Raw genomic sequence first — 23,729 nt, 5'->3', positions numbered from 1 at the left:
TGTGAATAGGAGGGGGGGGTCAGTGTCTATGTGAATAGGAGGGGTGGGTCAGTGTCTATGTGAATAGGAGGGGTGGGTCAGTGTCTATGTGAATAGAGGAGTGGATCAGTGTCTATGTGAATAGGAGGAGTGGGTCAGTGTCTATGTGAATAGAGAGGGGGGGGGGGGGGTCCAGTGTCTATGTGAATAGGAGGAGTGGGTCAGTGTCTATGTGAATAGGAGGAGTGGGTCAGTGTCTATGTGAATAGAGGGGGGGGGGGGGGGTCAGTGTCTATGTGAATAGAGGGGGGGGGGGTAGGGGTCAGTGTCTATGTGAATAGGAGGAGTGGGTCAGTGTCTATGTGAATAGGAGGAGTGGGCCAGTGTCTATGTGAATAGAGGGGGGGGGGGGGGGGGGGTCAGTGTCTATGTGAATAGGAGGAGTGGGTCAGTGTCTATGTGAATAGGAGGAGTGGGCCAGTGTCTATGTGAATAGAGGGGGGGGGGGGGGGGTCAGTGTCTATGTGAATAGGAGGAGTGGGTCAGTGTCTATGTGAATAGGAGGAGTGGGTCAGTGTCTATGTGAATAGGAGGAGTGGGTCAGTGTGAATAGGAGGGGGGGGTCAGTGTCTATGTGAATAGGAGGAGTGGGTCAGTGTGAATAGGAGGAGTGGGTCAGTGTGAATAGGAGGAGTGGGTCAGTGTCTATGTGAATAGGAGGAGTGAGTCAGTGTCTATGTGAATAGGAGGAGTGGGTCAGTGTCTATGTGAATAGGAGGGGGGGGTCAGTGTCTATGTGAATAGGAGGGGTGGGTCAGTGTCTATGTGAATAGGAGGAGTGGGTCAGTGTCTATGTGAATAGGAGGGGTGGGTCAGTGTCTATGTGAATAGGAGGAGTGGGTCAGTGTCTATGTGAATAGGAGGAGTGGGTCAGTGTCTATGTGAATAGGAGGAGTGGTTCAGTGTCTATGTGAATAGGAGGAGTGGGTCAGTGTCTATGTGAATAGGAGGAGTGGGTCAGTGTCTATGTGAATAGGAGGAGTGGGTCAGTGTCTATGTGAATAGGAGGAGTGGGTCAGTGTGAATAGGAGGAGTGGGTCAGTGTCTATGTGAATAGGAGGAGTGGGTCAGTGTCTATGTGAATAGGAGGGGTGGGTCAGTGTGAATAGGAGGAGTGGGTCAGTGTCTATGTGAATAGGAGGAGTGGGTCAGTGTCTATGTGAATAGAGGGGGGGGGGGGTCAGTGTCTATGTGAATAGAGGGGGGGGGGAGGGGTCAGTGTCTGTGAATAGGAGGAGTGGGTCAGTGTCTATGTGAATAGGAGGAGTTGGTCAGTGTCTATGTGAATAGGAGGAGTGGGTCAGTGTCTATGTGAATAGAGAGGGGGGGGGGGGTCCAGTGTCTATGTGAATAGGAGGAGTGGGTCAGTGTCTATGTGAATAGGAGGAGTGGGTCAGTGTCTATGTGAATAGGAGGAGTGGGTCAGTGTCTATGTGAATAGGAGGAGTGGGTCAGTGTGAATAGGAAGGGAGGGTCAGTGTCTATGTGAATAGGAGGAGTGGGTCAGTGTCTATGTGAATAGGAGGGGGGGGTCAGTGTCTATGTGAATAGGAGGGGTGGGTCAGTGTCTATGTGAATAGGAGGAGTGGGTCAGTGTCTATGTGAATAGGAGGAGTGGGTCAGTGTCTATGTGAATAGGAGGGGTGGGTCAGTGTCTATGTGAATAGGAGGAGTGGGTCAGTGTCTATGTGAATAGGAGGAGTGGGTCAGTGTCTATGTGAATAGGAGGAGTGGGTCAGTGTGAATAGGAGGAGTGGGTCAGTGTCTATGTGAATAGGAGGAGTGGGTCAGTGTCTATGTGAATAGGAGGAGTGGGTCAGTGTCTATGTGAATAGGAGGGGTGGGTCAGTGTCTATGTGAATAGGAGGAGTGGGTCAGTGTCTATGTGAATAGGAGGAGTGGGTCAGTGTGAATAGGAGGAGTGGGTCAGTGTCTATGTGAATAGGAGGTGTGGGTCAGTGTGAACAGGAGGAGTGGGTCAGTGTCTATGTGAACAGGAGGAGTGGGTCAGTGTCTATGTGAATAGGAGGGGTGGGTCAGTGTGAACAGGAGGAGTGGGTCAGTGTCTATGTGAATAGGAGGAGTGGGTCAGTGTCTATGTGAATAGGAGGAGTGGATCAGTGTCTATGTGAATAGGAGGGGGGGGTCAGTGTCTATGTGAATAGGAGGGGTGGGTCAGTGTCTATGTGAATAGGAGGAGTGGGTCAGTGTCTATGTGAATAGGAGGGGGGGGGTCAGTGTCTATGTGAATAGGAGGGGTGGGTCAGTGTCTATGTGAATAGGAGGGGGTGGTCAGTGTCTATGTGAATAGGAGGGGGGGGGGGGTCAGTGTCTATGTGAATAGGAGGAGTGGGTCAGTGTCTATGTGAATAGGAGGGGTGGGTCAGTGTGAACAGGAGGAGTGGGTCAGTGTCTATGTGAATAGGAGGAGTGGGTCAGTGTCTATGTGAATAGGAGGAGTGGGTCAGTGTCTATGTGAATAGGAGGGGTGGGTCAGTGTGAATAGGAGGGGGGGGGGTCAGTGTCTATGTGAATAGGAGGAGTGGGTCAGTGTCTATGTGAATAGGAGGGGGGGGTCAGTGTCTATGTGAATAGGAGGGGTGGGTCAGTGTCTATGTGAATAGGAGGAGTGGGTCAGTGTCTATGTGAATAGGAGGAGTGGGTCAGTGTCTATGTGAATAGGAGGGGTGGGTCAGTGTCTATGTGAATAGGAGGAGTGGGTCAGTGTCTATGTGAATAGGAGGAGTGGGTCAGTGTCTATGTGAATAGGAGGAGTGGGTCAGTGTCTATGTGAATAGGAGGAGTGGGTCAGTGTGAATAGGAGGAGTGGGTCAGTGTCTATGTGAATAGGAGGAGTGGGTCAGTGTCTATGTGAATAGGAGGAGTGGGTCAGTGTCTATGTGAATAGGAGGGGTGGGTCAGTGTCTATGTGAATAGAGAGGGGGGGGGGGGGTCAGTGTCTGTGAATAGGAGGAGTGGGTCAGTGTCTATGTGAATAGGAGGAGTTGGTCAGTGTCTATGTGAATAGGAGGGGTGGGTCAGTGTCTATGTGAATAGAGAGGGGGGGGGGGGTCCAGTGTCTATGTGAATAGGAGGAGTGGGTCAGTGTCTATGTGAATAGGAGGAGTGGGTCAGTGTCTATGTGAATAGGAGGAGTGGGTCAGTGTCTATGTGAATAGGAGGAGTGGGTCAGTGTGAATAGGAAGGGAGGGTCAGTGTCTATGTGAATAGGAGGAGTGGGTCAGTGTCTATGTGAATAGGAGGGGGGGGTCAGTGTCTATGTGAATAGGAGGTGTGGGTCAGTGTCTATGTGAATAGGAGGAGTGGGTCAGTGTCTATGTGAATAGGAGGGGTGGGTCAGTGTCTATGTGAATAGGAGGAGTGGGTCAGTGTCTATGTGAATAGGAGGAGTGGGTCAGTGTCTATGTGAATAGGAGGAGTGGGTCAGTGTGAATAGGAGGAGTGGGTCAGTGTCTATGTGAATAGGAGGAGTGGGTCAGTGTCTATGTGAATAGGAGGAGTGGGTCAGTGTCTATGTGAATAGGAGGGGTGGGTCAGTGTCTATGTGAATAGGAGGAGTGGGTCAGTGTCTATGTGAATAGGAGGAGTGGGTCAGTGTGAATAGGAGGAGTGGGTCAGTGTCTATGTGAATAGGAGGTGTGGGTCAGTGTGAACAGGAGGAGTGGGTCAGTGTCTATGTGAACAGGAGGAGTGGGTCAGTGTCTATGTGAATAGGAGGGGTGGGTCAGTGTGAACAGGAGGAGTGGGTCAGTGTCTATGTGAATAGGAGGAGTGGGTCAGTGTCTATGTGAATAGGAGGAGTGGATCAGTGTCTATGTGAATAGGAGGGGGGGGTCAGTGTCTATGTGAATAGGAGGGGTGGGTCAGTGTCTATGTGAATAGGAGGAGTGGGTCAGTGTCTATGTGAATAGGAGGGGGGGGTCAGTGTCTATGTGAATAGGAGGGGTGGGTCAGTGTCTATGTGAATAGGAGGAGTGGGTCAGTGTCTATGTGAATAGGAGGGGGTGGTCAGTGTCTATGTGAATAGGAGGGGGGGGGGGTCAGTGTCTATGTGAATAGGAGGAGTGGGTCAGTGTCTATGTGAATAGGAGGGGTGGGTCAGTGTGAACAGGAGGAGTGGGTCAGTGTGAACAGGAGGAGTGGGTCAGTGTCTATGTGAATAGGAGGAGTGGGTCAGTGTCTATGTGAATAGGAGGAGTGGGTCAGTGTCTATGTGAATAGGAGGGGTGGGTCAGTGTCTATGTGAATAGGAGGAGTGGGGGGGGGTCAGTGTCTATGTGAATAGGAGGGGGGGTCAGTGTCTATGTGAATAGGAGGAGGGGGGGGTCAGTGTCTATGTGAATAGGAGGGGGGGTCAGTGTCTATGTGAATAGGAGGAGTGGGTCAGTGTCTATGTGAATAGGAGGGGTGGGTCAGTGTCTATGTGAATAGGAGGAGTGGGGGGGGGGGTCAGTGTCTATGTGAATAGGAGGAGGGGGGGGTCAGTGTCTATGTGAATAGGAGGAGGGGGGGGTCAGTGTCTATGTGAATAGGAGGGGTGGGTCAGTGTCTATGTGAATAGGAGGAGTGGGTCAGTGTCTATGTGAATAGGAGGGGTGGGTCAGTGTCTATGTGAATAGGAGGAGTGGGGAAGGGGTCAGTGTCTATGTGAATAGGAGGAGGGGGGGTCAGTGTCTATGTGAATAGGAGGAGGGGGGGGTCAGTGTCTATGTGAATAGGAGGGGGGGGGGGTCAGTGTCTATGTGAATAGGAGGGGTGGGTCAGTGTCTATGTGAATAGGAGGAGTGGGTCAGTGTCTATGTGAATAGGAGGGGTGGGTCAGTGTCTATGTGAATAGGAGGGGTGGGTCAGCGTCTATGTGAATAGGAGGGGGGGGGGGGGGGTCAGTGTCTATGTGAATAGGAGGGGGGGTCAGTGTCTATGTGAATAGAGGGGGGGGTCAGTGTCTATGTGAATAGGAGGAGTGGGTCAGTGTCTATGTGAATAGGAGGGGTGGGTCAGTGTCTATGTGAATAGGAGGGGGGGGGGTCAGTGTCTATGTGAATAGGAGGGGTGGGTCAGTGTCTATGTGAATAGGAGGAGGGGGGGTCAGTGTCTATGTGAATAGGAGGGGTGGGTCAGTGTCTATGTGAATAGGAGGAGGGGGGGGGTCAGTGTCTATGTGAATAGGAGGAGGGGGGGGTCAGTGTCTATGTGAATAGGAGGAGTGGGTCAGTGTCTATGTGAATAGGAGGAGTGGGTCAGTGTCTATGTGAATAGGAGGAGTGGGTCAGTGTCTATTTGAATAGGGGGGGGGGGGTCAGTGTCTATGTGAATAGAGGAGTCGGTCAGTGTCTATGTGAATAGAGTGGTGGGTCAGTGTCTATGTGAATAGGAGTGGGGGCAGTGTCTATGTGAATAGGAGGAGTGGGTCAGTGTCTATGTGAATAGGAATGGTGGGTCAGTGTCTATGTGAATAGAGGGGGGGGGGGTCAGTGTCTATGTGAATAGGAGGAGTGGGTCAGTGTCTATGTGAATAGAGGGGGGGGGGGGGGGGGGTCAGTGTCTATGTGAATAGAGGGGGGGGGGGGTCAGTGTCTATGTGAATAGGAGGAGTGGGTCAGTGTATGTGAATAGAGGGGGGGGGGGTCAGTGTCTATGTGAATAGGAGGAGTGGGTCAGTGTCTATGTGAATAGGAGGAGTGGGTCAGTGTCTATGTGAATAGAGGGGGGGGGGGGGGTCAGTGTCTATGTGAATAGAGGGGGGGGGGGGGTCAGTGTCTATGTGAATAGGAGGGGGGGGTCAGTGTCTATGTGAATAGGAGGAGTGGGTCAGTGTCTATGTGAATAGAGGGGGGGGGGTCAGTGTCTATGTGAATAGGAGGGGAGGGTCAGTGTCTATGTGAATAGGAGGAGTGGGTCAGTGTCTATGTGAATAGGAGGAGTGGGTCAGTGTCTATGTGAATAGGAGGGGGGGGTCAGTGTCTATGTGAATAGGAGGAGTGGGTCAGTGTCTATGTGAATAGGAGGAGGGGGGGGGGTCAGTGTCTATGTGAATAGGAGGGGTGGGTCAGTGTATGTGAATAGGAGGAGTGGGTCAGTGTCTATGTGAATAGGAGGAGTGGGTCGGTGTCTATGTGAATAGGAGGGGTGGGTCAGTGTCTATGTGAATAGGAGGGGGGGTCAGTGTCTATGTGAATAGGAGGAGTGGGTCAGTGTCTATGTGAATAGGAGGGGGGGGTCAGTGTCTATGTGAATAGGAGGGGGGGTCAGTGTCTATGTGAATAGGAGGAGTGGGTCAGTGTCTATGTGAATAGGAGGAGTGGGTCAGTGTCTATGTGAATAGGAGGAGTGGGTCAGTGTCTATGTGAATAGGAGGAGTGGGTCCAGTGTCTATGTGAATAGGAGGAGTGGGTCAGTGTCTATGTGAAAAGGAGGGGTGGGTCAGTGTCTATGTGAATAGGAGGGGTGGGTCAGTGTCTATGTGAATAGGAGGAGGGGGTCAGTGTCTATGTGAATAGGAGGGGGGGGGGGTCAGTGCCTATGTGAATAGGAGGGGGGGGGGGTCAGTGTCTATGTGAATAGGAGGGGGGGGGTCAGTGTCTATGTGAATAGGAGGAGTGGGTCAGTGTCTATGTGAATAGGAGGGGTGGGTCAGTGTCTATGTGAATAGGAGGGGGGGGGGGTCAGTGTCTATGTGAATAGGAGGAGTGGGTCAGTGTCTATGTGAATAGGAGGGGTGGGTCAGTGTCTATGTGAATAGGAGGGGGGGTCAGTGTCTATGTGAATAGGAGGAGTGAGTCAGTGTCTATGTGAATAGGAGGGGGGGGTCAGTGTCTATGTGAATAGGAGGGGGGGTCAGTGTCTATGTGAATAGGAGGAGGGGTCAGTGTCTATGTGAATAGGAGGAGTGGGTCAGTGTCTATGTGAATAGGAGGAGTGGGTCAGTGTCTATGTGAATAGGAGGAGTGGGTCAGTGTCTATGTGAATAGGAGGAGTGGGTCCAGTGTCTATGTGAATAGGAGGAGTGGGTCAGTGTCTATGTGAATAGGAGGAGTGGGTCAGTGTCTATGTGAATAGGAGGAGTGGGTCAGTGTCTATGTGAATAGGAGGGGGTGGGTCAGTGTCTATGTGAATAGGAGGGGTGGGTCAGTGTCTATGTGAATAGGAGGAGTGGGTCAGTGTCTATGTGAATAGGAGGAGTGGGTCAGTGTCTATGTGAATAGGAGGAGTGGGTTAGTGTCTATGTGAATAGGAGGGGTGGGTCAGTGTCTATGTGAATAGGAGGAGTGGGTCAGTGTCTATGTGAATAGAGGGGGGGGGGGGGGGTCAGTGTCTATGTGAATAGGAGGAGTGGGTCAGTGTCTATGTGAATAGAGGGGTGGGTCAGTGTCTATGTGAATAGGAGGAGTGGGTCAGTGTCTATGTGAATAGGAGGAGTGGGTCAGTGTCTATGTGAATAGGAGGAGTGGGTCAGTGTCTATGTGAATAGGAGGAGTGGGTCAGTGTCTATGTGAATAGGAGGAGTGGGTCAGTGTCTATGTGAATAGAGAGGGGGGGGGGGTCAGTGTCTATGTGAATAGAGAGGGGGGGGTCAGTGTCTATGTGAATAGAGAGGGGGGGGTCAGTGTCTACGTGAATAGAGGGGGGGGGGGGGGGTCAGTGTCTATGTGAATAGGAGGAGTGGGTCAGTGTGAATAGGAGGAGTTGGTCAGTGTCTATGTGAATAGGAGGAGTGGGTCAGTGTGAATAGGAGGAGTGGGTCAGTGTCTATGTGAATAGGAGGAGTGGGTCAGTGTCTATGTGAATAGGAGGAGTGGGTCAGTGTGAATAGGAGGAGTGGGTCAGTGTCTATGTGAATAGGAGGAGTGGGTCAGTGTGAATAGGAGGAGTGGGTCAGTGTCTATGTGAATAGGAGGAGTGGGTCAGTGTCTATGTGAATAGGAGGGGTGGGTCAGTGTCTATGTGAATAGGAGGGGTGGGTCAGTGTCTATGTGAATAGGAGGAGTGGGTCAGTGTCTATGTGAATAGGAGGAGTGGGTCAGTGTCTATGTGAATAGGAGGAGTGGGTCAGTGTCTATGTGAATAGGAGGAGTGGGTCAGTGTCTATGTGAATAGGAGGAGTGGGTCAGTGTCTATGTGAATAGGAGGAGTGGGTCAGTGTCTATGTGAATAGGAGGAGTGGGTCAGTGTCTATGTGAATAGGAGGAGTGGGTCAGTGTCTATGTGAATAGGAGGGGTGGGTCAGTGTCTATGTGAATAGGAGGAGTGGGTCAGTGTCTATGTGAATAGAGGGGGGGTCAGTGTCTATGTGAATAGAGGGGGGGTCAGTGTCTATGTGAATAGGAGGAGTGGGTCAGTGTCTATGTGAATAGGAGGAGTGGGTCAGTGTGAATAGGAGGGGTGGGTCAGTGTCTATGTGAATAGGAGGAGTGGGTCAGTGTGAATAGGAGGAGTGGGTCAGTGTCTATGTGAATAGGAGGAGTGGGTCAGTGTCTATGTGAATAGGAGGAGTGGGTCAGTGTCTATGTGAATAGGAGGGGTGGGTCAGTGTCTATGTGAATAGGAGGGGGGGGTCATTGTGAATAGGAGGAGTGGGTCAGTGTCTATGTGAATAGGAGGAGTGGGTCAGTGTCTATGTGAATAGGAGGGGTGGGTCAGTGTCTATGTGAATAGGAGGAGTGGGTCAGTGTCTATGTGAATAGGAGGAGTGGGTCAGTGTCTTTGTGAATAGGAGGGGGGGTCAGTGTCTATGTGAATAGGAGGAGTGGGTCAGTGTCTATGTGAATAGGAGGAGTGGGTCAGTGTCTATGTGAATAGGAGGGGTGGGTCAGTGTCTATGTGAATAGGAGGGGGGGGTCATTGTGAATAGGAGGAGTGGGTCAGTGTCTATGTGAATAGGAGGAGTGGGTCAGTGTGAATAGGAGGAGTGGGTCAGTGTCTATGTGAATAGGAGGAGTGGGTCAGTGTCTATGTGAATAGGAGGAGTGGGTCAGTGTCTATGTGAATAGGAGGAGTGGGTCAGTGTCTATGTGAATAGGAGGGGTGGGTCAGTGTCTATGTGAATAGGAGGGGGGGTCATTGTGAATAGGAGGAGTGGGTCAGTGTCTATGTGAATAGGAGGAATGGGTCAGTGTGAATAGGAGGAGTGGGTCAGTGTCTATGTGAATAGGAGGAGTGGGTCAGTGTCTATGTGAATAGGAGGAGTGGGTCAGTGTCTATGTGAATAGGAGGAGTGGGTCAGTGTCTATGTGAATAGAGGGGGGGGGGTCAGTGTCTATGTGAATAGAGGGGGGGGGGTCATTGAGCTATTTACAGATTTTGGTTTGTTCTGTTTTGTCGCCTGTGTGAAGTCGTCATGTGTGTCTCTGAAGCGGTTGTCTGTGGGCTTTCATGGATGTGATCTGTGGACTTCCATGGATGTGATCTGTGGGCTTTCATGGATGTGATCTGTGGGCTTTCCTAGATGTGATCTGTGGGCTTTCATGGATGTGATCTGTGGGCTTTCATGGATGTGATCTGTGGGCTTTCATGGATGTGATCTTTGGGCTTTCATAGATGTGATCTGTGGGCTTTCATAGATGTGATCTGTGGGCTTTCATGGATGTGATCTGTGGGCTTTCATGGATGTGATCTGTGGGCTTTCATGGATGTGATCTGTGGGCTTTCATGGATGTGATCTGTGGACTTTCATGGATGTGATCTGTGGGCTTTCATGGATGGGATCTGTGGGCTTTCATGGATGTGATCTGTGGGCTTTCCTAGATGTGATCTGTGGGCTTTCATAGATGTGATCTGTGGGCTTTCATAGATGTGATCTGTGGGCTTTCCTAGATGTGATCTGTGGGCTTTCATAGATGTGATCTGTGGGCTTTCATAGATGTGATCTGTGGGCTTTCATAGATGTGATCTGTGGGCTTTCATGGATGTGATCTGTGGGCTTTCATGGATGTGATCTGTGGGCTTTCATGGATGTGATCTGTGGGCTTTCATGGATGTGATCTGTGGGCTTTCATGGATGTGATCTGTGGGCTTTCATGGATGTGATCTGTGGACTTCCATGGATGTGATCTGTGGGCTTTCATGGATGTGATCTGTGGGCTTTCATGGATGTGATCTGTGGGCTTTCATGGATGTGATCTGTGGGCTTCCATGGATGTGATCTGTGGGCTTTCATGGATGTGATCTGTGGACTTTCATGGATGTGATCTGGAAGCCTGTGTCATGTGTAATGTACATATTCTTCGTTTAAAACTTCCTACCAGAATCAAGCTTGTCTGCTTCTCTCTCTTGGCCTATATTTTGCATTGTTGCTCAAATGGTGCTAATTTCATCTGTAGCCCCTGGACAGGTAGTTAGAAACCTGTTATGGTGAGACTGCAAGGTAATAGGAACTGACTTCTCTCTCTCTCTCTCTCACCCTCTATCTCTCTCTCTCTCTCTCATTCTCCCCTCCCATACCCTTTCACTCCCCTCCTTCTCTCTCCCCTCTCGCTCTCTCTCTCTCGCGCTCTCTCTCTCTCTCTCTCCCTCTCGCGCTCTCCCCTCTTTCTTTCTTTCTTGCTCTCTCTCTCTCGCGCTCCCCAGGCAAACCTAACCCTGTCGCCCACCTCTCTGCTACCCTCGCCCAAGAGTCCCGAGGTGAAGCTGGCGCCGACGCCCATCTCCCCTGCAACGCATTGCTTCTTTCCCACAAGCCCCTGCAGCCCACTCAGCCCCACCCTGAGGCCCCAGCTGTCCAGCGAGGAGGAGGAGCCGGTATGCTTCGAGAGCCCGGCGGAGGGGACCCCATTACCCAGCTTCAACAAGGTAGGGATTCTTGTGATGAACATTTGTATATTCTACAAAACATTAAGAACACCTTCCCATTAAGCAACCCCCCCCCCCCTCCTTTTCCCTCAGAACACCTTCCCATTAAGCAACCCCCCTCTCCTTTTCCCTCAGAACACCTTCCCATTAAGCAACCCCCCCCCCCCCCTCCTTTTCCCTCAGAACACCTTCCCATTAAGCAACCCCCCTCTCCTTTTCCCTCAGAACACCTTCCCATTAAGCAACCCCCCTCTCCTTTTCCCTCAGAACACCTTCCCATTAAGCAACCCCCCTCCCCCCCTCCTTTTCCCTCAGAACACCTTCCCATTAAGCAACCCCCCCCCCCTCCTTTTCCCTCAGAACACCTTCCCATTAAGCAACCCCCCTCTCCTTTTCCCTCAGAACACCTTCCCATTAAGCAACCCCCCCTCCTTTTCCCTCAGAACACCTTCCCATTAAGCAACCCCCCTCCCCCCCCTCCTTTTCCCTCAGAAAACCTTCCCATTAAGCAACCCCCCCCCCCCCTCCTTTTCCCTCAGAACACCTTCCCATTAAGCAACCCCCCCCCTCCTTTTCCCTCAGAACACCTTCCCATTAAGCAACCCCCCCCCCCTCCTTTTCCCTCAGAACACCTTCCCATTAAGCAACCCCCCCCCCCTCCTTTTCCCTCAGAACACCTTCCCATTAAGCAACCCGCCCCCCCCCCTCCTTTTCCCTCAGAACACCTTCCCATTAAGCAACCCCCCCTCTCCTTTTCCCTCAGAACACCTTCCCATTAAGCAACCCCCCTCCCCCCCCTCCTTTTCCCTCAGAACACCTTCCCATTAAGCAACCCCCCCCCCCCTTTTCCCTCAGAACACCTTCCCATTAAACAACCCCCCCCCCTCCTTTTCCCTCAGAACACCTTCCCATTAAGCAACCCCCCCCCCCTCCTTTTCCCTCAGAACACCTTCCCATTAAGCAACCCCCCCCCCTCCCTCCTTTTCCCTCAGAACAGCCTCAATTAGTCGGGGTAGGGACTCTACAAGGTGTCGATAGCATTCCACGGGGATGCTGGCCCATGTTGACTCCAATGCTTCTCACACTTGTGTCAAGATACAAGCTTGATACACACGGGAAACGGTTGAGTGTGAAAAACCCAGGAGCGTTGCAGTTCTTGACACAAACTGGTGCGCGTGGCACCTACTACCATACCCCCGTTCAAAGACACTTAAATATTTTGCCTTTCCCATTTACCCTTCTTTAACCTCTAACGAGCACCTACCCCGGGTCCGGGAGCACCCCCCACCCCCCCCCCCCCCCCCCCCCCCCCCCACACTGATTAGCATCGCTAGCATAGCGTCACAATTAAATAGTAGCATCTAAATATCATTAAATCACAAGTCCAAGACACCTAATGAAAGATACAGATCCTGTGAATAAAGCCACCATTTCAGATTTTTTAAATGTTTTACAGGGAAGACAAAATATGTAAATCTATTAGCTAACCACGTTAGCAAAAGACACCACTTTTCTAACTCCATCAGTTTCTTACTCCATCAGGTGCTATCACCAATTCGGCTAAACTAAGATATTGATAGCCACTAACCAAGAAACAACCTAATCAGATGACAGTCTGATAACATATTTATGGTATAGGATAGTTTTTTTTTGAAAAATGTGCATTTTTCAGGTATAAATCACAGTTCTACATTGCAGCTGCAATCTGAAATAGTGCCAACGTCATATAACTAATTACTTATCTTTAAACATTTCAGAAAAAATACACAGCGTACAGATATTGAAAGCCCAACATCTGGTGAATCCAAACAATATTTCAGATTTATTAAATGTTTTATAGCGAAAACAAAATGTAGCGCTAAATTAGCATAGCCACGCCAGCCAGAACCAGCTGGGCGCCCACGACCAGTTCACATGCACGACAGATATATGAAATAACATCGTAAATTGGGTCTTACTATTGCTGATCTTTCATCAGAATGTTGATCAAGGTGTCCTTAGTCCTGATGAGTCGTTCAATCCATTCATAATGGCAACTTTCCCTCTTCATTTAGCATATGTACTGGTCGACTGGCCAAAGTAAAAAAAAGTCACAGAACGGAACACGGCAAAACTCCCGAAAAAATTCAAATAATCTGATTAAACTATATTGAAAAAACATACATTAAGATGATATGGTCACATGTATCAAACAAACTTCGAGACGGAGATAGTTTTCATCCGTAACGGCAGCAAAACAGTAGACAATCGCACCTCCAAATCGCGCGATTCAGAGAACCGGAAGTTGTCGGTCACGCCAAAGAAATAGGTCTTATTTCACGTCAGTACAAGATAAACAAAAAATCTCTCCTCTGACGTCCTCTTGACACCCAGAGGAAGACGAATGAAGTGTGTTTCGGGTCATAGATGGCGTGACCATATATAGGCAGAGCGTTGAAGCGAGCATACACATCTTGCATTCTTCTTCTTGATCAGGGAAAGTGCTGTCAAATGACTTCTGTTTCACTCAGAGACAAAATTGAAACGGTTTTAGAAACTATAGATTGTTTTCTATCCAATGGTATTAATTATATGCATATAGTAAGAGCAATAATTGAATAAGAGGCAGTTTAATCTGTAGAGGAAATTATGCTAATGCGAAAACAGCACCCCCTGTATTCTCAAGAAGTTAACCTGTCTCCTCCCCTTCATCTATACTGATTGAAGTGGATTTAACAAGTGGCATCAATAAGGGATCATAGCTTTCACCTGGATTCACCTGGTCAGTCTATGTCATGGCAACAGCAGGTCTTTGTGGCTAGGTGCATAGCATTACATTTATAGGATCTTTGTTGCTTGGTACATGGAATGACATTTATAGGATCTTTGTTGCTAGGTACATAGAATGACATTTATAGGATCTTTGTGGCTGGGGAACATAGAATGACATTTATAGGATCTTTGTGACTAGGTACATAGAATTAAATTTATAGGATCTTTGTTGCTATGTGAAAAGAATGAAATTTATAGGATATTTGTGGCTAGGTGCATAGAATGACATTTATAGGATATTTGTGGCTAGGTACATAGAATGACATTTATAGGATCTTAGTGGCTAGGTGCATAGAATGACATTTATAGGATCTTAGTGGCTAGGTACATAGAATGACATTTATAGGATCTTTGTTGCTAGGTGCATAGAATTACATGTATAGGATCTTTGTTGCTAGGTGCATAGAATTACATGTAGAGGATCTTTGTTGCTAGATACATAGAATTACATTTATAGGATCTTTGTTGCTAGGTGCATAGAATTACATTTATAGGATCTTTGTTGCTAGGTGTACTGTGCGGTATACCATCAGGGTAGGTTTTATATTTGATATTGTAGCTGTATTGTATCCTACGGCAGTAGATTGATATTGTATAGTATCCTACAGCAGTAGATTGATATTGTATAGTATCCTACAGCAGTAGATTGATATTGTATAGTATCCTACAGCAGTAGATTGATATTGTAGCTGTATAGTATCCTACAGCAGTAGATTGATATTGTATAGTATCCTACAGCAGTAGATTGATATTGTATAGTATCCTACAGCAGTAGATTGATATTGTATAGTATCCTACAGCAGTAGATTGATATTGTATAGGATCCTACAGCAGTAGATTGATATTATATTGTATCCTACAGCAGTAGATTGATATTGTATTGGATCCTACAGCAGTAGATTGATATTGTATAGTATCCTACAGCAGTAGATTGATATTGTAGCTGTATAGGATCCTACAGCAGTAGATTGATATTGTATAGGATCCTTCAGCAGTAGATTGATATTGTATAGTATCCTACAGTAGTAGATTGATATTGTATAGTATCCTACAGCAGTAAATCGATATTGTATAGTATCCTACAGCAGTAGATTGATATTGTATAGTATCCTACAGCAGTAGATTGATATTGTATTGGATCCTACAGCAGTAGATTGTATAGTATCCTACAGCAGTAGATTGGTATTGTATTGGATCCTACAGCAGTAGATTGATATTGTATAGTATCCTACAGCAGTAGATTGATATTGTAGCTGTATAGTATCCTACAGCAGTAGATTGGTATTGTATTGGATCCTACAGCAGTAGATTGATATTGTATAGTATCCTACAGCAGTAGATTGATATTGTATAGTATCCTACAGCAGTAGATTGATATTGTATAGTATCCTACAGCAGTAGATTGATATTGTATAGTATCCTACAGCAGTAGATTGATATTGTATAGTATCCTACAGCAGTAGATTGATATTGTATAGTATCCTACAGCAGTAGATTGATATTGTATAGGATCCTACAGCAGTAGATTGATATTGTATAGTATCCTACAGCAGTAGATTGATATTGTATTGGATCCTACAGCAGTAGATTGATATTGTATAGTATCCTACAGCAGTAGATTGATATTGTATAGTATCCTACAGCAGTAGATTGATATTGTATAGTATCCTACAGCAGTAGATTGATATTGTATTGGATCCTACAGCAGTAGATTGATATTGTATAGTATCCTACAGCAGTAGATTGATATTGTATTGGATCCTACAGCAGTAGATTGATATTGTATAGTATCCTACAGCAGTAGATTGTATAGTATCCTACAGCAGTAAATTTATATTTTATCTGTATTGAACATCATGTTAACTTGAACACCCTTTCTGTCCTGGGTATACTGCCTGTGACGTAACAAATAGTCTGGCTACCCTATCTGCATTGTCCCGCCCCACCACCCGCCAACCCCTCCTTTACGCTACTGCTACTCTCTGTTCATCATATATGCATAGTCACTTTAACCATATCTACATGTACATACTACCTCAATCAGCCTGACTAACCGGTGTCTGTATGTAGCCTCGCTACTTTTATAGCCTCGTTACTGTATATAGCCTCTCTACTGTATATAGCCTGTCTTTTTACTGTTGTTTTATTTCTTTACTTACCTATTGTTCACCTAATATAGTTTTTGCACTATTGGTTAGAGCCTGTAAATAACATTTAACTGTAAGGTCTACACCTGTGTTATTCAGTGCACGTGACAAATAAACTTTGATTTGATTTGTTGGTCCTACGTCAGTCAGTGGAAGCCTTGTGGTCTTGGTCGCTCACGCCATCTCCTGTACGTGAGCTGTGACATCACTCCAGGTCACTTATTCCCTCTCCCCCATGGTGACACGTGTCCCTAGCTGTGTGTCCTGGTGTCCTGCCGTCCTAAAATAGGCCCTCTGTAACATAGAAATATAATCTAGAGAACGGGCCTCCCTAATCAAGTCAAATTACCAGGGTTAGACATTCTAAGCCACTTCTATAGATTCTATTTCTATGCTCTGTAAGCCCAGGAACATGCCTCCTGCAGTGGCTCAGCGCAGAGACCAGGGGGATTGGAGGTGTAATCCACTTAGCCTACTCCTCACTCCCTCCCTCATCCTCCACTCCTCCCTCCCTCCCTCCTCCTCCATTCCTTCTCCCCCTCCTCCTCCATTCCGTCTCCCTCCTCCTCCATTCCGTCTCCCTCCTCCTCCATTCCGTCTCCCTCCTCCTCCATTCCTTCTCTCCCTCCTCCTCCATTCCTTCTCTCCCTCCTCCTCCATTCCTTCTCTCCCTCCTCCTCCCCCATTCCTTCTCTCCCTCCTCCCCCATTCTTCCTCCTCCTCCTCCATTCCGTCTCCCTCCTCCTCCATTCCGTCTCCCTCCTCCTCCATTCCTTCTCTCCCTCCTCCTCCATTCCATCTCCCTCCCTCCTCCTCCTCCTCCTCCTCCATTCCTTCTCCCCCCTCCTCCTCCTCCTCCTCCTCCTCCTCCTCCATTCCTTCTCCCTCCTCCTCCTCCTCCATTCCTTCTCCCTCCTCCTCCTCCTCCTCCTCCATTCTGTCTCCCTCCTCCTCCTTCATTCTGTCTCCCTCCCTCCTCCCTCCTCCATTCCTTCTCCCCCTCCTCCTCCATTCCTTCTCCCCCTCCCCCTCCATTCCATCTCCTCCTCCCCCTCCATTCCATCTCCTCCTCCTCCATTCCGTCTCCCTCCCTCCCTCCTCCTCCTCCTCCTCCATTCCTTCTCCCCCCTCCCCCCCTCCTCCTCCATTCCTTCTCCCTCCTCCTCCTCCTCCATTCCTTCTCCCTCCTCCTCCTCCTCCTCCATTCTGTCTCCCTCCCTCCTCCCTCCTCCATTCCGTCTCCCTCCCTCCTCCCTCCTCCATTCGGTCTCCCTCCCTGCTCCCTCCTCAATTCCGTCTCCCTCCCTCCTCCCTCCTCCATTCCGTCTCCCTCCCTCCTCCCTCCTCCTCCATTCCTTCACCCTCCCTCCTCTTCCTCCTCCATTCCTTCACCCTCCCTCCTCTTCCTCCTCCATTCCTTCACCCTCCTCCTCCTCCATTCCGTCTCCCTCCCTCCTCCTCCTCCATTCCGTCTCCCTCCCTCCTCCTCCTCCATTCCGTCTCCCTCTCTCCTTCTCCATTCCGTCTCCCTCTCTCCTTCTCCATTCCGTCTCCCTCTCTCCTTCTCCATTCCGTCTCCCTCCCTCCCCCTCCTCCTCCATTCCTTCTCCCTCCCTCCTCATCCTCCATTCCTTCTCCCTCCCTCCTCCTCCATTCCGTCTCCCTCCCTCCTCCTCCTCCATTCCGTCTCCCTCCCTCCTCCTCCATTCCGTCTCCCTCCCTCCTCCTCCTCCATTCCGTCTCCCTCCCTCCTCCTCCTCCATTCCGTCTCCCTCCCTCCTCCTCCTCCATTCCTTCACCCTCCTCCTCCCCCTCCTCCTCCATTCCTTCTCCCTCCTCCATCATTCCTTTATTTTTTTTAAATGTAAGGGGTAGATCAGCTTTAATATTGCAGGTAGATTGTGGCTTCCAAAATGTTACAAGTCAAAAGTTTGGCCACACCTACTCATTCAAGGGTTTTTCTTATTTTTTTTTACTATTTTCTACATTGTACAATAATAGCGAAGACATCACAACTATGAAATAACACATATAGAACCATGTAGTAACCAAAAAAGTGTTAAAAAAATCAAAATATATTTTAGATTTTTTAAAGTAGCCACCCTTTGCCTCGACAGCTTAGCAAACTCTTGGCATTCTCTCAACCAGCTTCACCTGGAATGCTTTTCCAACAGTCTTGCAGGAGTTCCCACATATGCTGAGCACTTGTTGGCTGCTTTTCCTTCACTCAGCAGGCCAACTCATCCCAACTGTGTTGAGGCCAGGTCATCTGAAGCAGCACTCCATCACTCTCCTTCTTGGTCAAATAGCCCTTACACAGCCTGGAGGTGTGTATGGTCATTGTCCTGTTGAAAAACAAATGATAGTCCCACTAAGCGCAAACCAGATGGGAGTGCGTATTGCTGCAGAATGCTATGGTAGCCATGCTGGTTAAGTTTGCCTTGAATTCTAAATAAATCACATACAGTGTCACCAGCAAAGCACCCCCACACCATCTCACCTCCTCCTCCATGCTTCACAGTGGGAACCACACATGCGGAGATCGTCCGTTCAGCTACTCTGCGTCTCACAAAGACACGGTGGTTGGAACCCAAAATCTGGACTCATCAGACCAAAGGACATATTTCCACCAGTCTAATGTCCATTGCTCGTGTTTCTTGGCCCAAGCAAGTCTCTTCTACTTATTGGTGTCCTTTAGTAGTGGTTTCTTTGCAGCAATCCGACCATGAAGGCCTGATTCACGCAGTCTCCTCTGAACAGTTGATGTTGAGATGTGTCTGTTACTTGAACTCTGAGAAGCATTTATTTGGGCTGCAATTTCTGATGCTGGTAACTCTAATGAACTTAACCTCTGCAGCGGAGGTAACTCTGGGTCTTCCTTTCCTGTGGCGGTCCTCACAAGAGCCAGTTTCATCATAGGGCTTGATGGTTTTTGCGACTGCACTTGAAGAAAATGTCAAAGTTCTTGAAATTTTCCTGACTGACCTTCAAGTCTTAAAGTAATGATGGGCTGTCGTTTCTCTTTTCTTATTTGAGCTGTTCTTGCCGTGATATGGAATTGTTCTTTTACCAAATAGGGCTGTCTCCTGTATACCACCCCTGTCTTGTCACAACACAACTGATTGGCTCAAACACATTAGAAAAATAAATTCCATAAATTAACTTTTATCAAAGCACACCTGGTAATTGAAATGCATTCCAGGTGACTACCTCATGAAGCTGGTTGAGAGAATGCCAAGAGTGTGCAAAGCTGTCATCAAGGCTGGCTACTTTGAAGAATCTCAAATATAAAATATATTTAGATTTGTTTAACACTTTTTTGGTTACTACATGATTCCATATGTGTTATTTCATAGTTTTGATGTCTTCACTATTATTCTACAATGTAGAAAATAGTTAAAATAAAGAAAAACATTTGAATGAGTAGGTGTATCCAAACTTTTAGCTAGGTTTGTAATGCCAGTAGCCTGCTGAATCTTTCACACCCGCGGCCCAATGATGGTGCCAGACCTGAAATAGTTGGCCGCTTTTTGGAATCTTTCAGTGCTAGAATCAGTTCTTTAAAAACAATTTTCAGAAGTTCCGAGCCAACCCTCCTGATGTTGTTTGTCACCACATGGACTACGACAGCGTCAGTTCCCAGAATCTGTAGTAGAGCGGTCGGAAGCAGCCTTGTAATGTCCTGTACTCGTGCTCCAGGGTAGCACAGGGTTTTCCCCCCGGGAACCATGATGTTTCTTACAATACAACTACCGATGACAACAGCTAGTGTTCCAATGGCTGAGGAGATCTGGAGGTTTCGCAAACCCCTCCAGGACCGAAAATAGCTGTAGTATCCATCGTGGATGATGAATGGGCCGGAGTCTTAGACAGCCTCACAGTCTGATGAGGGTGGAGGGCTCTGAGGATCTGAACCTGAGGTAGAAGCCACCGGAGAGGGCGACATAACAGAGGACGAAGGCGCAGGTAGATCCGCATCCAATCTCGAATTGGAAGCTCGCAGGGAAGAAGGTGCCGGAACCTCTTGAACCAGGGTGGTGAAGCTGTTTCTGGTCCGGTCCAGACTTAACAATTGGAAGCTCCCAGGGAAGAAGGTGCCGGAACCTCTTGATCCAGGGTGGTGAAGCTGTTTCTGGTCCGGTCCGGACTTAACATCTCCCGTTGCCAGAGGCCTCCGTTGCCAGAGGATGCTGTTTTCGATTTTCCACAGAGAGTGATATATCACTATGGTTGGTTGGTAGGATCGAGAATAGGAACATCCTCCATGTTATCGAGGAGTATCCATTCTACCCAGCTCCGTTCTCCAGGGAAGTGGGAGACCCCTTCAGGGAGGGATCCCTGCAGAATACCGGCCAGTCGGCTGTGGAGAACCGACACGGAGGCGACACTTCCACCAGACCAGAGCGGCGTCCGGCTACCGTGGTAAAAGAGAAAGAAAAAGTAGCTGGGCGTGGGTTCCCAAGTAGCTTGTGTAAGTTTGCTACTTGTTTGCTAAGAGTAGCCACTTCGCCCCTGTAGTCCTTTGCAAGCAAACAGTTGCTACATTGAAAGTCCAGGCGGTCCACATTGTCCCAGAATGATTGAAAATAAACACAGCTCCCGCAGCATTGAAAACACTCAATAGCTACCTCCATTTGAGACTGCCGGGTCAGCGAGGCTAGCTAGGCTAGCTGGGCTTCCATGTATCTCTTCTTACATGGAATTCTCAACTACGTGAACAAAAAGAGCTCACACAAATTGCAAAATCGGGGAAGCAGAAATATGTGTCCTTCTTTAAATCCTTTCACAGCAGTGAGCACGAAAGCAGTGTCTTTGCGCGTACTGTTAGTAGCAGCATCGGCTAACGTTAGTAGCAGCATCGGCTAACATTGGTAGCAGCATCGGCTAACGTTGGTAGCAGCATCGGCTAACGTTGGTAGATATACAACGCAGTTCCAAGCAGGTCAGGTTGCAGGGAAAAAGCAGCAGGGAATACAGCCACAATTAGCGTGGGACACCTCCACGTTCCCAGCCACAAGGGCTAATCACGTCGTGGGCTGTGTTCAAGCTGTTTGTAGAAAACCCTGCTAGCTTAATACTGATAGCTACCAGCTAGGATAGAAGCTAAATACGACAACTTCAGGGTTTTTGGCAGGGGCACAACCTTGGTTTTAGAAGTTGGAGGGACATCATTTGTTAATATTATTATTATTGTTTTATTATTTTTGGGGCGGATTAACACTCTAAACAGCCTACCCGACCGCTCGGAGGCGTGTGCATGATCCTTAAGCTCACCGTTCCCTCATTTTATATCACATTCAAAATGATAAAACTGGGGAGGACAAAAAGGCAAATTCAGAATGTGGGGGAAGGACATGTCATGTCACCCCCGTCCCCAGTGAAAGTTGCGCCCCTGCTTTTTTGGTCTGGCTTTTTGGTCTGGCTTTTTGGTCTGGCTTTATGGTCTAGCTTTTTGGTCTGGCTTTTTGGTCTGGCTTTTTGGTCTGGCTTTTTGGTCTGGCTTTTTGGTCTGGCTTTATGGTCTGGCTTTTTGGTCTGGCTTTTTGGTCTGGCTTTTTGGTCTGGCTTTATGGTCTGGCTTTTTGTTCTGGCGTTTTGGTCTGGCGTTTTGGTCTGGCTTTATGGTCTGGCTTTTTGTTCTGGCTTTATGGTCTGGCTTTGTGATCTGTTCTGGCTTTTTGGTCTGGCTTTGTGATCTGTTCTGGCTTTTTGTTCTGGCTTTTTGTTCTGGCTTTTTGTTCAGGCTTTATGGTCTGGCTTTGTGATCTGTTCTGGCTTTTTGGTCTGGCTTTGTGATCTGTTCTGGCTTTTTGGTCTGGCTTTGTGATCTGTTCTGGCTTTTTGGTCTGGCTTTATGATCTGGCTTTTTGGTCTGGCTTTTTGGTCTGGCTTTTTGGTCTGGCTTTTTGGTCTGGCTTTTTGGTCTGGCTTTTTGGTCTGGCTTTTTGGTCTGGCTTTGTGATCTGTTCTGGCTTTATGATCTGGATTTTTGGTCTGGCTTTTTGGTTTGGCTTTGTGATCTGATCTGGCTTTTTGGTCTGGATTTTTGGTCTGGCAGGATCCCGGGACAGATAGTAGCGTTCACAGAAACTGAGGCTAACCGAGTTACGGGATCCAAAAGTATATGAATCAAACTTTGCAAGGAAACACTGTGATAACTTTACAAAAACAATAAACCGAGTTCTCTCGTGCCCTACTCCTATAGGGTCTGTCACTCTTATCTAGTGCCCTACTACTACTATTCTATTTGTCTTTTTAGATTCTGACAACTAATTTGCAACAGAATCCATAATTAAACACATTTAAATGCATATTGTGTTCAGTTTGTTCTTAATAGAACAAAAACACACTATCATAAATAATGGTTGTATTAAAGTACAGAAGGCCAGAATCATAGAAAAACAGAGATAGTAACCGAGCTCAAGATCATCAAGTCTTACTAAAGCCTGACTTTATTCATCAGTTATTGTGTGTTGCACAACACTCAGTCTTTCCTGTTTTTCTCTCTCTCTCTCTCTCTCTCCCGTAGAGTCGAGTTCGGCTGTCCTTCAAGAGGCGTCCACCCACACGGCAGCACCGGCAGTCATGTGTCGAGGAGGGCGTAGTCTCTGAGGGAGGGGGTGTGTTCCAAGGTAACCCAGACGTCCCGCAGGTGAACGGGGCCGAGGACCAGGTGGACCAGGTGTTTGAGCAGACGGAGGGGGGCGAGGAGACACAGGGAAGCCGCCCGTCTCACCCAGACACTCTGACAGAGACTGGAGACAATGACAGGGACAGTGAACAGGCCAAAGAGGACAAAGTGCTGGAGGAGGAGACAGGAGAGGCAGCCCCAGCCACCCAGGATGGGAAGGAGGAAGCTGGGGAACAGGCGCTAGGTGAGCCCCAGGCTTCAGATTCTCTGGAGGCCATAGATAAGGAGGAAGGTAGCTCTTATGGAACAATAGGAGACAACAACCAAACAGAAGAACAGAAGGATCCAGCACAGCCTCAGGAGACGGAAGAAAACCTCTGAACAATGTTTACAAATCACTGTTGAAGAAATCATACAATCAGTCATTGGATGAGTCCCACGTTGGCACCCTACTGCTTTATAGTGCACTACTTTTGACCAGAGCCCTGTTTAAAAGTAATGCGCTATATAAGGAAGTGGGGTCGTCATTTGGGATGCACCCTCATTAATTATGAAACTAATTGTGAAACTGTTTTCTAAGAACACTCTTTGGACATTCTGCATCCTCTTGGTTCCCAGAACTAAATCTTTCCTTTGCACCACCTGTCACATTTTAATGTGTCTGTTAGCAATGTATAGACAATCCTCTGCATCGCTTTGTGTACTATCAGATACTGTTGGGGGTGATACTTAATTGTTTCTGCAGCAGTTTGAAGTAATAGTTATCTTTATAGTATTTGGCCCAGGTGTCTCACCTCTCCTGGTCACGTCTCCTGGTCACCTCTCACCTGGTCATCTCTCATCTCTCCTGGTCATCTCTCATCTCTCCTGGTCACCTCTCATCTCTCCTGGTCACCTCTCATCTCTCCTGGTCACCTCTCATCTCTCCTGGTCACCTCTCATCTCTCCTGTTCACGTCTCACCTGGTCACGTCTCACCTGGTCACGTCTCACCTCTCCTGGTCACCTCTCACCTCTCCTGGTCACCTCATCTCTCCTGGTTACCTCTCACCTCTCCTGGTCACCTCATCTCTCCTGGTTACCTCTCACCTCTCCTGGTCACCTCTCACCTCTCCTGGTCACCTCATCTCTCCTGGTTACCTCTCACCTCTCCTGGTCACCTCACCTCTCCTGGTCACCTCTCATCTCTCCTGGTCACCTCTCATCTCTCCTGGTCACCTCTCACCTCTCCTGGTCACCTCTCACCTCTCCTGGTCACCTCTCATCTCTCCTGGTCACCTCTCATCTCTCCTG

The 23,729-nt window shown here is 48.3% G+C and overlaps 1 protein-coding gene across 1 annotated transcript in view; it reads left to right on the top strand.

The window, feature by feature from the left end:
* The window catches only part of zgc:153184 (uncharacterized protein LOC751652 homolog), a 73,044-nt gene extending 49,769 nt beyond the window's left edge, over positions 1 to 23,275 (top strand). The window contains exons 5-6 of the mRNA XM_055880768.1: positions 10,627 to 10,848; positions 22,336 to 23,275. Of these exons, the coding sequence (XP_055736743.1) occupies positions 10,627 to 10,848; positions 22,336 to 22,818 (705 nt within the window). The 3' untranslated portion in view covers positions 22,819 to 23,275. The remainder of the gene's footprint in view (positions 1 to 10,626; positions 10,849 to 22,335) is intronic.
* The last annotated feature ends 454 nt before the right edge of the window (positions 23,276 to 23,729 follow it).

Source organism: Salvelinus fontinalis, chromosome 24 (genome assembly GCF_029448725.1).
Source record: "Salvelinus fontinalis isolate EN_2023a chromosome 24, ASM2944872v1, whole genome shotgun sequence".
NCBI classification, from domain to species: Eukaryota; Metazoa; Chordata; class Actinopteri; order Salmoniformes; family Salmonidae; genus Salvelinus; species Salvelinus fontinalis.
The sequence above is the reverse complement of the archived record's forward strand: the minus strand, read 5'-3'. Positions and strand labels throughout refer to the sequence as shown.